General features: G+C 39.8%; 1 protein-coding gene across 1 annotated transcript in view; it reads right to left on the bottom strand.

Annotated features, from left to right (window-relative positions):
* LOC124155710 (5-hydroxytryptamine receptor 1-like) overlaps nucleotides 1–1,649 on the bottom strand; it is a 74,550-nt gene extending 72,901 nt beyond the window's left edge. The window contains exon 1 of the mRNA XM_046529756.1: nucleotides 187–1,649. Coding sequence (XP_046385712.1) covers nucleotides 187–512 — 326 coding nt within the window. The 5' untranslated portion in view covers nucleotides 513–1,649. The remainder of the gene's footprint in view (nucleotides 1–186) is intronic.
* Nucleotides 1,650–17,221: the final 15,572 nt, after the last annotated feature.

Here is a 17,221-nt window from a genome sequence, read left to right on the forward strand (position 1 = left end):
CTAGGGGTTAGGTGAAGGAGGGAATTTTTAATCTGAACCTCGCCCTAATAAAGACATATATCTATCTATATTAATATTGGCATCAGCTTTTGAATACTTATCAGCCAGCATACGCGCTCTTGCTTATGTTTCCTTTGAGGCCATGCCATGGAAGAAGGCCATGCAAGGAGGGTATTTTAGACTCACCTCTTTGCCGTGGCCCCGGAAACCGTCCTCGGTGGTTCGGGGTGACTGCGTCTTCGGCTCCTGGCGGCCGCAGTGCCGGGGAGTGCGGCGCCAGGCGAGAGGACGGCAGCGAGCAGGGCCACGTTGGCCGAGGTGCCGGCGAGGACGAGTGCGGCGTAGAGCACCACGAAGAGCGGGTAGACGCCCTCCACGGAGGGCCTGAGGTGCGGCCGGCCGAAGTCCACGGTGTCGTTGCGGAATCCGGACAGAAAGTGCACCACCGCCTCGAGCCACTTGCGGGGGATCGCCTCCATCTCGGGCTGCGTCCAATGCACGCCACCCTCCATGTTCGAGGCGCTGCGGTGTCAACACGGGGGCAATGGGTCAAGGTCACCACGGAAGCGTTGCGAGTTACATCACTCGAACATAGGTGTACGCAATGTTTTGTCGTGATTCCTGGGATTTATTTTGTAATGCACTCGTTTATTTTTAAATTAAATATGCGGTATAAATTACTAAACTATTCTAGAATCCTTACTTTTTACCTCATCATGTGAGTTGTGCGTCATTTTTCTCTTTATAAAATCCTTGGAATCTTTAAAGATTCCACTCACAGAAATCTACATGGGTGATATCAATGTATTTTCAGTTAGCTGATGGTAGATAGCAATATCTATTGATCACTACTATCAATCACTTTTCTTATATGACCCTCAGCTATCATAAACAACTCATCACATAGAATCCAGTGTACCTAAGAGAGCTGTTGGAAGATCTGATTTGATGATAGAAATGGTCGCTCAATTCCTAAGTAACTTGAGTTATTAAAAACTATGTTCACAAAGACAAGGCGTAAGGCGGTATTTTTTAATCTTTCTGTCAAATTTAACATTAATTTTACGTCATATACAATCTATGGTTACTATAGTCACTTCATAACAACATTCTGCTTTCCCTCGAGTAATTTTGGACACAAATTTATCTCTCTTTGCTTACCACATTTGCGGAGGAAATAACTATCTAACGGAAGAAAGAGTTTCCCACAGTGATGTAGTTGCTGACCTTATTGATAACGGGATCAGTGCTTATTCAAGATCAACAGTCGAATTCATTCCACTGGTTCACACCATTCACTGGTTTGTTACGACTCGGTAGAAACCTTGAATGCAACTTCGCTCTTAAACAGTTTCACCTCTTGAAACTTGATGATTGGCTATAGATTCCTCTCCCTCTTCCTCGCCGCACAATTAAAACTAGGATATTCTTTTTTTCGTGGAGAGCACGGCGAAAGATGACAGGCGTTGAGTAGATTCCTTGGATAGGATTATCGCGACGTAACATTCTCAGCCGAGACTGTGCGCACTATAGTTGTTGAGCACTTATGGGAAATACATTCCATATACTGATGAGTGAAAGGAGGGTGGAGCAGATCTCTTTGCAGACAGCGCATGGTGCGGTGAGTTGGAAGCGTGTCAAGGGGTGGGATTTCCCCGCCGCACCCCTCCCTATGAGTCTGGGCGTAGACTCTTCCCCTCCCTCCCTCCGCGCAACAATGCCTCCCGTCGACGCCTCCCCTTTCTTCGCAGCCCACCCGCCCAACGCCCACTTGTCGCACACGAAAAGGTGTCCGTTTCGAGCACTCTCTTTCTTGTAAAATCTTCCTTCGCAGGCCCTTCTGGCGAACTTCGTCCCTCTCCCTCCGTCCTCGTCGTACTTTCCTTCGGATTCCCCACCTGTCGGGAGAGAAGGAAATGAATTATGTAAGAGGATCCCAGTAGCTTTTTGCATCGTCAAAAAGGTCTGAACGGTGCATCGAGTGACCTCACTTTACCTTGTAGTAGCCACTCATTCATACTCCTCAACAACTTTTCTCTGGGGTTTGAAGTATTTAATTTTCAAAATTCGCGCTTAGAGAAGGAGTTTATCATGGTATAATTTTGTGTGGAAGTCAATTTCATGCACTGCAAGCATTCTTAGAATGTATGATTTTCCACTTTCCCAGCGAACAGAATATTTAAACCTTTCTTGAGTTTCCGCGCCGGTAATATTGGCGCTCTTCGGATATCTTACTCGCGCGGAAACCCGAAAAAAGTTTAAATTTTCTTGGAATAGCATATCGGTTCTAAGCATACACGTATGGGATTACACCTGCTTAGTTAACTTATCGTTAAGAACCTAATTAGCTAACAATTGTAAGTTAGGGCATATTTATGATGGAAAGAATGAAATACATCGGAGAAAAAGGAATCGAAGTGAGTCGAGATAATAGCACTGTATGTACTCCACTTCGATGATGATATAGCTATCGTTGTAGGAAGTGAGGAAGATAAAATAAACTCAGTTAACGAAATGGAAGAAGTGTATCAAGAATACAACGCGGAAATCAATAAGACGGAATGCAAGATACTTGTATGCGGTAGAAGGAAAGCAATGGCCTTACCCGCCTTAAGGAAAGATCCTGGGGCTTGCGAAATCTTTATCAAGTTTGGGGTACCATTACTTGAAATGGAAGAAGCTCAACAATAATAAAGCTTCATTTAGCTCAAGTTAAAACAGTATGCATGACTAACACCCACTACTGTACTCAGTGGCGTAACCAGGAATTTCATTCGGGGGGCTCAAATCCAAGGGGAAAATTTTTTAAAAACATGGTACAAAGTAGAAGGTTTTAAACTAATTTTAACTCTTTCAATAATCTAAAATACTTCATTTTTTAAATAAATATTTTATAAATTCATGGTTTTTAAATATTTATTTTTCTTTTATCAAGGAAAATTATTTTGTTTTTATATTTCGGGGGATCCGGACCCCCGCCACCCCTCCTCCCCCGCTCCCCCGGCTACGCCAGTGACTGCACTCCAAGAGCATAAAACAGGAGACGAGGAACACAAAAAGCTGTCAGCATGTGACGAAATTCATGTCTACTCGCACTATACGGATCAAAAACAAGATCATTGAAAACTTTGATCAGAAAACAAATGAAGCCATATGGCCATGGTGCTTGTGGCGATTGTTGAAGACCAAATGAGCGGATAGAGTAAGAATTTAGCTGCACTGAATAATGAAGAAGAACGAGACCCGGCGGTGCATCAAACGACAGAGAAGGGCCTGGTAGATAGAAGATCCAATAAGACACTGTAATTATGTGAGGAATGTAATTTAAGAAAGAACTTAAGAGAAAGTTCCCCAAGGAAGACCAAGGGATTGGGGCAGAAAAAGAAGAACAAACGGATGAACATCAGAGAACTTGAGGAACTGGTTAAAAAAGGGAAATGGAGGGCTGCAGTAGAACCAACCTCAAAAATTCAGGTCTCTAAATAAATAATGTAATTTAAATTTGAACGGAAGTGAATGTTTTTAAAAAAGTATCAGTTTTATAGATTTTGTAAATAACTCAAAAGTTACATGATGATAATAGTTTATAAAACTGGCATTTAGTTAGAGTGAGTTGACTAAATCAGGGATATAAAAATCAAATATGTCAAATCGCCTAAACAATGATGCTTACTCTTTGATTTTCCAACTGCAAGAGATTAATTAGTGCTTTTGATTTACCACCTGCTATATAATTGTTTTTTGGTACTAATGAGCAAGTTTTGCAGATAATCATTATTAAACATATTATCACAGACAGCCTGACTGGACCTCGATGGAGAATTCTTTTTTTTTTCTCCCTAACCCTTAACACACTTATCACGTTTTTGAGACAAATGATATCAACTGCTTATCATTGAATCACTATTGCTTTGATCGAAGTCAAGTTTTCTAAACGTTGCGTGTACCATAGTTATACCGTGTAATTCCTAAAATATCATTATGCTATGCCCCATATTTAGTTGCTTACTAGACTCCTATGTCATTTGTTTTATCATAATTTAGATGAAGTATATTAAATCACAAAACATCGAGCTCTAATAAATGAACTTTGTTATTATATATATAAGGTGTTAGCTACAGTAATAATTAAAATGACTTTCATTCTTTTTCAATTGTTTATCGAGTGCTTTCAGGATCGAAAATTAGTGTATGAGCGGTTAGTAGATAATTATCAACAGTCAGACGTCGAATTTTAAATATGATTGAAAGTAATTTCATAATTTTATTAGTGTATTCTGAAAAAATAAACCAATTGGTTTCTATAATTCGTCTTCGATTATTAATTTTCCATAAGACGCAAACGCATGTGTTTCGGCTTTTATCCCTTGGAAAAAACAAGCACAAAAGAACTTTTTTAATAGAACACTAGAGATTCAAAACGTACTGTACACACGGATATATAGAAGATGCGATCTCTTGCGGAGAGTATTTCCCTTCAAAATCCTCACACCAACTTCATGGAATATAGGAGTTTTTCTCATTTATTCCGGTAGGCCTTTCAACAAGGGATTTATTTCAGCTTAAATATTGGAGTTAATAGTTGGCAATAGAAATAAAAAATCCACTGCTAAACTTAAAATTTTAACTTACTGTATTATTTCGTCTGTCTGCGATGAGGAATTGAGGAGGCACAGAGTTCAACACCACGACTTTGCCGAGGAGTTAAGTTGATGTTTTGCCAGCATGAAAGTTGGTGCAGTCCCACAAAACCGGTGCGAGAGATTCACGGAACCGGGTAGCAGACTAGACAAACAATAGTGATTTTTGAGTCATTCAAGTTCTTCATCGCTATAATTTTTTAAGCTATCGAATCGTATTAGTTAGGTGATTCTATATTGTTCTTAAATTAAGGAAAAATTAAACCAGTTATACCGTACGAGTCGATAGGAACAGAAAAGTTTTCACTGGCCAAACGTGCTGTACTATGAAATCATAGTCTTCCCGAAGAACTTCTAGGTAGACGGTAAGAGGGAGCACATAGTTCACTGACACTTTGCAGGGGTATTTAAAAGATGCACTTTCAGCAAGAACGTAGTTCGTCCGAAAGAGGGATTACTGGAATTCAGGAGACACCCAAGAAACAAAACTGATGAAAGAGCACGGTGTCAACACAATGAAGTGGGGGCTTGTTTCTGGAAGCTCCGGATGAGGTGAAGTCCACCAACACTAGTTCACCGAAGGGTTGAAGGTGTGAAGTGTTGACAGGAACGTGAATCGTGTCCCAAAGCGCCCGACCGCCGGGAGTAGTTCAGACAGGAGCCAGCTGTTTTTCCGGGTGGTCCCGTGCCGCTTCCCCGGCGCCACGCGGAGCGAGTCCCCGGGTGCCCTACCCGTCGACCCGCGAGGAAGTGCGGGGATTGACCGACGCTGCGCCCGGTCCCCGCCGACGCTGCATCCCCACTCGTTACGCGCCCGACTCCCTCTCCCGCCGACGCGTGGCGCCCTCCTACTATAATCCTCGCGAAAGCTTACGCCCACAAATGCGCAGAAGGGAGGCTGTGAAATGTGCGGAAGGTGTAAGGGAAAAGAACGGAGAGGATAGTAATCATTCGGTAGGAATGTCCAACATGGCGATTAAATGTTTTTTCGAGCCGTATTGGATGACACAAATTGTCCTGAAGCTTGGAGCCGACTATCAAGGAGGGAGGTTAAGACCACCTTCCATAATCCTCTGCGATAAACAGGAAAGTATCTCCAAATTCAATGACGAATTCATGTGACGAATTTTCGAGGTGGACACAAAAATCGTGAACGTTTGAAACCTTGTGCGCTCCACAAAAAAAGTTCCACAAGCCGCGACGGTTTTTTTTCTTTTAGAGAATAGAGTCCTGCAGTCCCGAAATCTACCTCAGAGTGCCGTAAGCTTTCGCGGGGACCGACCACGCGGCGGGCGGCAGGCACGCGTGCGTAGGGAGTACCCCGTGTGCGTGGGAACCTCCTCATCGGGCGACTCGCGAGCCGACTCTGTCCTTCCGCGCGTCGATTTCGAGCCAAGAAAGGGGAGGGGAGGTGGGCTGGTTGCATGGAGGGGTAGACAGGTCGGGGCAGAGCTACTGGGAGTGAAGGATTTGGAGGGAGGAACACGTCTGGAGCGGGTTGCGTGGTAGAGTGAGTGATAAGAGTCGCTGGGAGAATGACGGGAAAGGTTTGCTTTGGCCGTTGAGGAGTTGACGGAAGGAGGGGCAGTGCCTGAAAAAATAACAGCGAGAGGAGAGAATGGTTGGCCAAAATGAGAGGGAGCGAATGAATGGGGGAAAAGGGTTAGGGATGTGAGATAGGGGCCGGAGATCTCGCTGATTATAAACCAACTACATGAATGAGGAGATGTCGTGTCAGGAAAATTGATAAACATAAGCAATTAAATGCGCCCATAAAAAAATTATGTAATGATGCATTCGAAAATAAACTTTGTTTAATTTTTTGAAAACTTTCATCATCATTTAATGTTAATACTTTTAAACAAACAGTATGTATTAAAAACTCTGCCGTTTATGACCTTTTCAAGTCATTATCAAGAGCTAACCTCTTCATTATGACTTCTCTTTATAGTGATAACCTCTTGTACCTCTTGATAATGACCAGAATAGGTCGAAAGCGGTAAGCGAGTTTTTAATAAATACTGTGTGAAATATCACTAAGCTTGTTTTTGAATCTATCTCGTCACCATTCCTCGAAGTACAGTCATATACCATCGATTTGATAATTGTGTATTGTTTTTAAAAGAAGAAATGTTCAAAGCGGCATCATAACTGTTTTGAACCTGGCCTTTTTAAAATTTTTGATTTTAATATATTATAAGCTGATGTCGACTTCACCTTACTTTGAAAGTAACCAAAATATATACCGTTCTGTCTTCTCGAACCGTAATGGTTAAAAACAGTTATGATAATTTTGTAAATGCATAGTTTCAAAATCATGGAATATCTAAAATCATTTACGAGTTTTTTCACGGTGCTCAAAAATAAAGTACGATGTTCTTTTCCATTCTTGATTTTATTGCAGGATATGCGTATTACTCATTATTTTCGAGATATTAGTCACAAGTAAGAATATACGCTTAATAAAGGACTGTCCAAACGTACTTATTGGTTGGCATATTAAAATTGAAATGCGTTATGACTCAAGTATATAATTCATTGGTACCAGAAAAAAGCACGAATTGGGTTTACGCAGCGGCGTTTATTGCATAGCAATTCATTTTGTAACGCACACATTTTATTCGATAGAGATTCATGTATTCATTTAGATTTGACCGGCTTCCAGACTATTCTATTCGGATAAAAATATTTTCGGACCACATCTCATTCAGTATTCGAATGAAACGATAATGTATATTAGTTTCAAAATTTCATCTTGGAATTTTATACCTAGTTATAATATCAATAAAGTTGATCTGCCTCATACTTTTTATTGAGTACTTCCCTCATTAGCTGGGTATAAAAAATTACAAATTTCTAATTACCTGGCTTGGAATTTATCGCTTTTTAGGACAATTAAATATTACAAAAACAACTCCTGCGAGATAGTAATGAGGCACTCATGTTTTATGGCCATTTCAACCCGCGTGAAGCCCTATTTAAACGAGTTTTGGCGCATTTTCCATAAAATATCCATTCGGATATTTGCGTTTGTTTATATGTCATCGACCATGACCAGGGATCAGTTTGAAAGATTCACCCACCTTCATAGTATCAGAAGTAAACAGTTAAGCTGTCATATCGAAAGGAACATGCAATTTCCCGCGATTATAAACTTTTACTCCCAACCAAAATTTCGATGTTACTACATCAACTTCAAGGTACAAGATAGCTATTTTCCTCATCAATTCCACTCTATCACACTTAGTTCTTCTCATTTTTGTAGCTAAGCTGTCACATTAGTAATCAATGGCATCTGTTTAAGTTTTTATTTATTGACATTTCACATCGGGGCCGTATGTATAGCATTTCAATGAAGTTAGGCTCAAATAAGATCATTTTATGGCAATCCTGATTTTTCCTTCAAGATTTACCTTAGCCGCGGAGAACGAGTGAACCCAGCAGTTTGCTACGTTGATGAAGGTATTCCTCCCCGGCTGGGATGAGGGTAAGGTGCTGGAGACTGGAGGAAGGAACTTGGGTGTCAGCCTCTTGGGTCCCTTGTGGAGCAGAAGACGGTACGAGGGGTGAGATGGAGTCCTCTGGTATTTGGAGATGACAGAGAGGGAGAGCGAAAAGGGTTCGTGTGGCATGTGAAGGGGTCTTCCCGGTGGCAGGGACCCCTGAAGGGGACGTGGGGACGGAAGGGTTTCGAAAAATGTACAGCACATGCGCCCGTGGTGAGTAAGAAGGGGTAAGGATTTCCTTTTGACCTCCTTCCCTCCACCCAACCACGCCTTGCTTTCTACAGAGTCCACCTCATAGGCAAGGGAAGACCGCATAAGAATCCTTCAATTTCAAACCTTCTAACATCACTCTAATAAGTAAGCTTGAGTGATAATGTCAACCTTGATGCATTGAAAGAGAAATGCGAATTAGCCTTTATGATTGCAGTAGAGGTGGTTGCCACGCTGGTCCGTTTCAGTACCAATCATAATCTTTCACCATCAATTAATGTAGATGTGTTTATAGAAACTTTACCACTGCTCTTCGAGAATGCTTACCACTCATATGCATGTGAAAGTACTCATAGCATACACTGAAAAGAAATCCATGCAGCCTATCCTGTGAAGAAAGATTTAATGATTTCCCGGCGCATAGACTTCGTAAAATGTTCTCGCGATCACCATCGGAACAGGAACAGGAAACTGCTGACGTGACGTTTCGATGTCAGACTCGGGCTGTTATGCAGTTCCTAACCCGGCGGCGATCCCGAGAACAATTTAAGAAGCCTATCCTGTGACTGCGCACAGTGTTGCCTATGAAAATGTGCTTAATTAGACTAGTATTTGTTCAGGGAGGCATCTGCTGGGTTGCAACCACGTTCAATGCGAGTGCAACATGCCACTAGCTGTCCTTTGTGCTGGCTATAATACTGTTTTGATCGTGCCTTTGGGCCTTGAGGAATGTTTCCGTGGGGGCCCACTAAGTTTTTGTCATTCCGAATGTGAACGGAATGACCACGTGTATTTTAGGGTTCCACCTAGGTTTTTCCGCTCGATCAATAACGCATCAAATTGCTTCCTTTTTGTCTTTCGTGAAACCTTTTCGTCAGCTTTTGTTTTTCCAGTGATTCAATCATAAAATATCCGAAACAATCATTTTACGTTCCACTTCATACTTTTTTACCTACGGTTACATTCCTTAGAGATTTTATATTTTTTACGTAAGAATTGCATTGTAATAATGTCCCTCTTGCTTTCAATATTACACATGCGCGAGAAACCGGAGGCGGAAAAGTTTCCCTACGTAACAGTAGAAAATCCTCATGTTTGAGGTGTTGGTTGTACAGTTTCGATGCACTTCTTTCTAACTCTATCTTCTACCTTCTGTATTATATTGCAGTGAATAATTTCGGTATCCATCTTTTGAAGGATAACTTACTTAAATTAATAACTTACGTGATATCAATAAACAAATGAATATCAATAAATATGTGGAAATCTAAGCCCTGATGATAGTTTAAAATAAACAGAAACGTTGGCTAAAACTTTTTTGCATAACATATATTGACCTACACTCCAAGAACTATTTTAACATGGATTAAACGAGGTCAAGATAAGGAAAAAAATAATTAATAACTCACATAATTATTTAAATACTTTGGAGTTTTCCTCCCATCATATTGCATTTCGCAATTTAATACCAGCCCCGCTTCCATCAAGCAATGATATTTCGTGGAAGAAGTTTTAGAAATGTTTTCGTTTAACACCTATCTATCATGAATTCATCTCTTACCATACCTTCATTTACCGGAGGTGGTGATGCTGTGTTTATGGTGGATTAATCTATCCAGCCTTCTGGTCCGCTACTTGGATTCCACAATTATCTCAGACTCAAAGCCCCCGCTTTCTGAGGCCGATGGTAATGGCAATTTTAGTGGTCACAAGAATCATTTTTGACTGTTAGTACCTTTCACTGGATTCTTTTAACTAATTAATTCAACTATGTTTGAACGTTTAAAGGGATTTACTCCCCCCTTATCGACCCCTCCTGAGAGGAACAGGGAATGCCGGGTTTCATTATCAACTATATACTATTCATTTGTTATTTAATGCTGGACAAAAATGTCGGAAATTTGGAAGCTTAGGGCTTCAAATAAACTTTTTACATCATTTTTAAGGTAAATTCATTTAATATAATTTATTGATGGACGATAAAATCTTTTTCAAATATCTTTTAAAAACTATTCACTCCTGCTGCAGGGAGCAAAAGTATCTAATTATCGGTATTACTCTACCACGACATCTATTGGGATCTATGTGTGTGTTCAAAAGTCGTTACGTATTTTAAAATTTCACTCTGTGTTTGTAAATGCATTATTTTCTATGGAATAATTTTCTTGCTAATCACGCGCACAATCCTTGTGGAAATAATTTCTGGGAGTATTATGCGAAAAGGCATATTTCTCAAGCCTTTCGATAATATTATGGACATGAATTCAATACTTTTCATAAAAGTTGCTCCCTGCAAATTTTATTCGTATTTACAGAATTAAGGACTATTTCGAATTAGTGTAAGGAGATATGATAAAATAAAAGCATTTGAGAATGTAGATACAAGATTTTCAACCAGCAAAGTTTGGGAAATCGATGGGGATAAATTTAGCCTAAGAGCAAATGTCTACTTTTAATCTGCATATTTTTCAAGTTACTAATCCCATTATTTTGTATAAACTACACAAATATGTACGCAACTAGAGAAAATCGCTCCTCAATTTAATCGCCTCTATCATTGCTCATACTTTTGCAGCATGTTTGCAGTTAAGTGTACCTTTTGATTGATTCTCCTTGAGAAAATGTGTCAGTAGGGTGGTTTCCTATTTTTTTATTGCCTAAATCGAAAGATTATTACTCTTGGAGTACGTATTTCACGCTTTAAGATTTTTAAATGACGATATCTATTTTTCGCGATTAAATGAATAGTGACAATTTTCAAGCGCGCGAAAACGCGACGGCTAAGTATGAATGCTGGGAAAAGCCCATGTGACGTCTGGCGGTTGCTGTGTGAGGCCACCTGGGTGCGAGGCTATAAACGCCGCTACGATGCAGGCTGCTTGCTGCTGAGCATGGCGGTAGCGTAGAGTACCCTGCTAGCAGGTAGCGCTTGGCTTAAATAAGGATATTAATACCCTATCAAACGAAGGAAATTTTCCGACCATAAGCAATTTTAATAGGTGATTATTAAGAGATATTTCCCTGAGCTCTATGCCTCATGCATGCATTGGAAATCTAAGACGATGTAAAACTCCTATCTACTCGTATAGCATCTAGGTCCCTTTGACGTCACGTGGAATGGCATCGGATGGGCGCCAATATGGCCTTTTTCAAATGAGGTTAAAATTGACCATTCACATTCGTCTAAACTGGGATTTCTAAAACCAAAGAATTTGTATACTATGAATACACTAATGGTGGGAACGAATCGCAATCAATACCTTTCGTTTTCTTTGATGAAGGAAACTACCCTATTATTACTTAAGTTTCCTTATCTAGTCAAATCTAGCAAATCTAAATACATTTTTAGCGTATTAGTTGCTTAAAAACTCATTTTTGGAATAAATACTTTAATTTGTTTTTGGTACACGTGATTATATTATTATAATCTATTTTCCTCGTGAAAATGAGGTTGAAGGTAGAATCAACCGAAGCGGAATAGGGTGTCCGAGCTCCTAAAGCATTAAGCTCGTTCAGTCAACGCGAATCTGATAAACTCAACGAATTCACATCGTCGACCATCGACTTTAGTGATTCACCTCTTGGCATTCAAAAACGTCCCACGGTACGGAGGCGCAAGGAAGATGAATTTACCGGGGAATTTAAATTTCCGGAAGGTGACGAAAATTTTTGTCCTCCCATCTAGGTCCGCGTGCCGGGGGCGTTTTTGTCGGTCGTAATCGTGCTCAGATTCCTTAATGTGGACCCCTTGCCTTGGTAGAATGGGCCCCTCGAGGAAAGGCAAGCGAATCCAAGTAATTGGGACACGGCCGCGGGCATCCAAGGCTAAGGCAGAAGGAATGGATTGTCGCTCGTCGTCTTGGTGAAATATACAGCGGAGTTGATGTGGGGAGTAATAGGGGCGGGGGAGGGAAACGGACGCTCTCCATGTTGACTCGTGTCTTCAACTCGGGATGTCCTCGGAGTTCCTTCTCAAGAGGGAAAAATAACGTGGCTATCCTTGGATAGACAGGAATCAGCTGCAGGATTCCAGGCTGTGAGTCTCCTCGGTAGAGTAACCTCTAACCTTTCGGGCTCTCAGTATAATCTGGGTAGTGTCTGTGATGACGGCTGGGAGAATTTTCCGGTAGTTCTTTAAATCGTAGAACAGTAATCACTCAGAATAATGCGCTAAATATTCAAGTTTTTCAGATGATTAGAGTAATAACACATGTTATTATAAATAAATCGTTGCTTCTATCACGCGCTGTTCATATATTTTTTTCGAGAATCGGCAACGTGGAAGTTAATACTGTACGTTGCTTAGTTTACCTATAGCCTCATCTGTTTTTCAACTACATTACCTTCCTGCAGTATCTGGCATATGTCTGCAATAGTTTTTAAGAATAGATAATTTGGATCGGGTTGGTATGGTGGCTAGAGTGTTGGCTTCCCACCCCGTGGGGTCGGGTTCAAATCCCGGCGGTGTCAAAGAATTTTCTGCGACTGCTCGATCCCTGCTTGAATGTTGTGTGGAAGACATTTCAAGGACAACTCTCCGTCCGTTGGATGGGACGTTAATCCGTGGTACCCTTGGCGCCTTTCGTTAAGAGCAGGCTAATGCCGACGCCGGGCTTCTCTCCACCTTTCCCTCATGGCTCAAATGACCTGCCGGTCGCCTCCTTCAAAATACCAGTATACCAGAATAGATTTTTGAAGTTTTTAGAATTTTTATTCTAAACAGTCTTGTCTTTCGATTTTTTCCTCATGTTTATCTCCTGTTGGTTATTGTTTTTCTCGCTTTTACGACACTAGGAAAGCGATTATTACGATTGACGTTATTTTTTCACTATTGATTAATTAATTACTATGGGCGTGGAAGAAAATGTAACGATTATTATATCCCAATGCAATCACGATCAAGCATTTGTCTTAAAAATTGTGGTAATACTCTATATTAAATATTTTTTGTCTATTAGGAGTCATTTCAAATTCTGTATATGTTAATGTCATTGTTGTTTGTAATATCAATCTGAAATACACGTACTCTTACGGTACGACATGAAAAATTGCAAGGAATGAAGAATGGGTTCCTACGTCATATTCCTGCTCCTCTTGAGTGGTTTATGATGAAATAAATGTAGTGACTATTGTGTGACCGTGGTGAAGGCGAGGCTTTCATTCCAGAGATTTCTGTTATTTTCCCCGCTTTGTTTCTAGTCTTACAATAACGTGAGCTCATTGCAGGATACATGGCTTTAGTGTGCCTATTTTTTCTTCTCCTGGATGCGAGAAATGTACATGGACCCAACAGAGACATCTTGTAGCTATTTCCAGCGCAATTTACTCTCTATTCTTCTTACCTACTACAAAGGCATCCATTTCTTTAAGAGATCGCTAAAATATGGGATAACTCATCTCTCCATTCTTGAAAATACCAGAAGATAGTCTAATTGGGATTAATGTCCTGGTAACTTCACAATAACAATATAGTCCATGTATTCTTTACAATAATAAAATTAGTATTTATTTACATGTATAATATTTTATTATAATAATATTTTGTTGATTTCCGCTATCCATTTTTATTCGTTTGAATTTTTTCGTATGAATTTGTTTCCATTTTTAGAGCGGGATTGCACTCAGTGATAATTGCATATTTTTAAAGCCCATTGAACACTCAATTCTATGCATCGATTGGTTCGGAGATAAATTCAGGTATCTCAAAATGTTCACACATTTTACTCTTGTTCGGCTGTAACATTTAAAAATCCAACTGCGAACTCATCCTACTCTTTCAGCCCCATTGCTGTGAAGTAGACCTCCCAGGGTAAATAACTGCTGTGTGCTTATTATAGCCAAATACCTTGTACTAAATGTGGTGCAGTGCGTCGTTTAATTAAGCAAAATTACGGCTGCGGGCTATATTTAATTGAAGCAAATGCCTAAATTTTGAAGGACGTAAATAGTGAATATTTTTAAAATGAAAATTGAAAGGCAAAATTAATTCAATTTTGCATTCTTATACAGTAAGTACATTGAGTACGGAAAATGTGATGCATTTTCCTTTTTCGCAATTGGTTTTCACCTTACATTTAAGATTTAAATTTCATTTCCAAGTACCCAAGTAGGTTTCCGCGAAGATAATGACGGTAGGCTACGATTCTTCCGAGATAACGTAACGTCCAGTAAAATAGATAAATGCGGAAGGAAACCGGAAGAATCCCTGCCTTAAATTTCATTCTTGAAATACGTGGAATGAATAATTTTTACTAACTCTGGCTTATAATACATCTTGCCATTGTATTGAATGTTCAATGAAATAGAATTAATGACGTATTTATGACTCTTGCTTGGGAAATTTGGAAATATTTCCCTTATAATTTAAAAAAAAACTTTTTTATAAAGCGCGTTCATTTTGATTATTTATAGCATTGTTTCCAGTAATAGATGCTGAAGAATAATGCCAGAGGGGAGGACCAAATTGTTTTGAACGAGACGATATGACATCTTTAAATTAATTTGTGTGAAATGGCTCAGAATCACTGGTAAGATGAAAATTCTTTTTTACCTTGAGCTTTCGAAAATATGTTTTTTCTTTAATTTTTGCCGGTAGCACAACATGTGATATTTTCATATGCACTCAAGCTTGGTAGTACCTTTTTTTCAAGTTAAAGGAAATTATTCTGATGAAAAATGAAAAAGCAGGAGTAATTTCCACAATTTTACATTTGTTAATACTACCGGTTTCGCTTTTCAGCATTATCAGGTACAAAAATATCAAGTGTGCTACGCTTAAATAGGAAAGGCAGGATGGGGGTGGTAAGACGGGAAGGCGGGGGAAGGGGAAAGGAGGGAGGGTGTATAGTCACGGAGCTTGGGAAAACCGAGGATGGAGTTAGAGAGGAGCATGATAAATACACTAATTGTCCTAATGTCTTCCTCCAAGGGGATGGTGGGAGGGCCCCTGGTGTCTGAGCTAATATTGACTCTACTCAAATTTACAGTGATTATTTATATTGGCATTTTGTGGCTATTTTTTCCTGTTCAATTTGTAGAAATATTTCCATTTATTCCTGTCAATCATAGATATCGGCCACCAAATTTCCATTATTCTTATTTTTCCTTGCTTTTAGAATACCTAACAGCTAAAGCATTTTCAGATTTTTCTTGAAGAATTTTAATCTGGGTATAATTAGTTTGTCTAATCCGTTGTGCACATCCAATTCTTTTTCCAACAGTCTTTCATTACTCTCCATGTCTCACTCTCGAGCGAGGTGTCTTCTGAGAGATCTCCTTAGGGAGTGCAAAAGGGTCAAAGCTTCCGCAGTCTCGTGACATTCTCCAGGCACCATCCCGAAGCCCTCTCTCGTGCTCTGCACTAACACTCGTCCCTGTTGACTCGGATGGGAGTAAGTTCATAACACCCCCTCACCGTATCCAGATGATTTAATGGAATCGACTCGGTGAAGCGTGACTTGGGGTGCGTTCAAGCATACGCGTCGCCATTAATTATTTCTCGCGTTATTGTCTGCCCCAATTCATGTCCTGCCTTTAGGAGTGAAAATTGAATTTGCATTATTAAATTCCATGGACGCGTGTTTTCAGCTTTTGTAACCGTTACTGCACGTGACGATTTCCTCCTCCAAAGATAGAAATCGGATTGAAGAGTGAAAAATGTGAATTTACTTGAGTGAAATGTGATTTGTTAATTGGCCTACATTTTCCGCCTTGCAATTATTAACTTGAATTATTTATGGCCTCCGTATTGCGTTTTCCGGAATGCATTTTTGTTGTGGTATATTGAGGACTTGTCTCCGAAAAAGCCTTTTGTTATAATTATTTTACTCCTGTCCTCATAATATTTTGAAAACACCAAGCTCTCCCAAAGTCATTTTTGGACATATTCATTGATGCTCTGCCAACCTCTCTGTAATATTTAGTCACTCGATGGAAGATGAACAAATAATTAATAGTGGACCGCTTTTAATAGTTAATTATTACTCTGTTAATCTTTGCGCCATTGAATATGTAAACTCTGAAACGCATGGCTATCTTTCATGATTTTTTTTAAAGACTTATGAACTGAGGTCCAGGACCCTTGTGCACCCAGTTACCTATGTTATGGGCTAAGAAATGATAGCTCTGCCGCTTTTTGGCCGCCAGTTTTAATTACAAACTAATCTCCTGCATTCGTAACAATGCATATTTTTCAGTGGTCATAAATGCAAATCCTTCTCCAGCTGCGATATGCTATCACTCTCATGTCAGTAACTATTGGAGTGCGGACGAACAAATTGAAGCAAAAAATCCGTGAAGCCCCTGTTGTCGTTCGGTAGTAGATCATAAACTCCAAGGAAAGCGTATATTTACTCAAGTGGGTGGAGAGGCTGGACTGTCTTTCATTAAGCTCATTACTGAGTCGAATATTAAATATTGTATTTGAGAAGTTGCCCATTAAAATCTGCTTATGGCTGAACTCTGACATTAAGAATTACACCTTGTTCTTCCACAGCCTCCCATATTAAACTTTTCAATAGATGCTTGTGAGATCGTTGAATATCATATTCTTCCTAGTGGATGAAAAAGTCATACCTTCAGGGAGATTTTTTCTCTACCTACGGCTAAATTTGTCCTTCAAAAGAGATAAAAATTGGCGGTAATTTTTGAAAACTCTTACCCTTGCATTAAATGTGTATACCAGAGGGAGTGCCTTCTTGCACGCATGAGGTAGGGACGAATGGATAAAATTTAAAACTGTTTTGAAAGTGGGTTGCATTGTATATCATAATACATAATTGATTCAATCGTGGTATTTTCAAATGTTATAAGTCATGGTTCGGCTAGGTATCGTGAGATTATATATTTAAGTGTGTAGTTTTTCGT

This window comes from Ischnura elegans, chromosome 3 (assembly GCF_921293095.1).
Source record: "Ischnura elegans chromosome 3, ioIscEleg1.1, whole genome shotgun sequence".
NCBI lineage: Eukaryota > Metazoa > Arthropoda > Insecta > Odonata > Coenagrionidae > Ischnura > Ischnura elegans.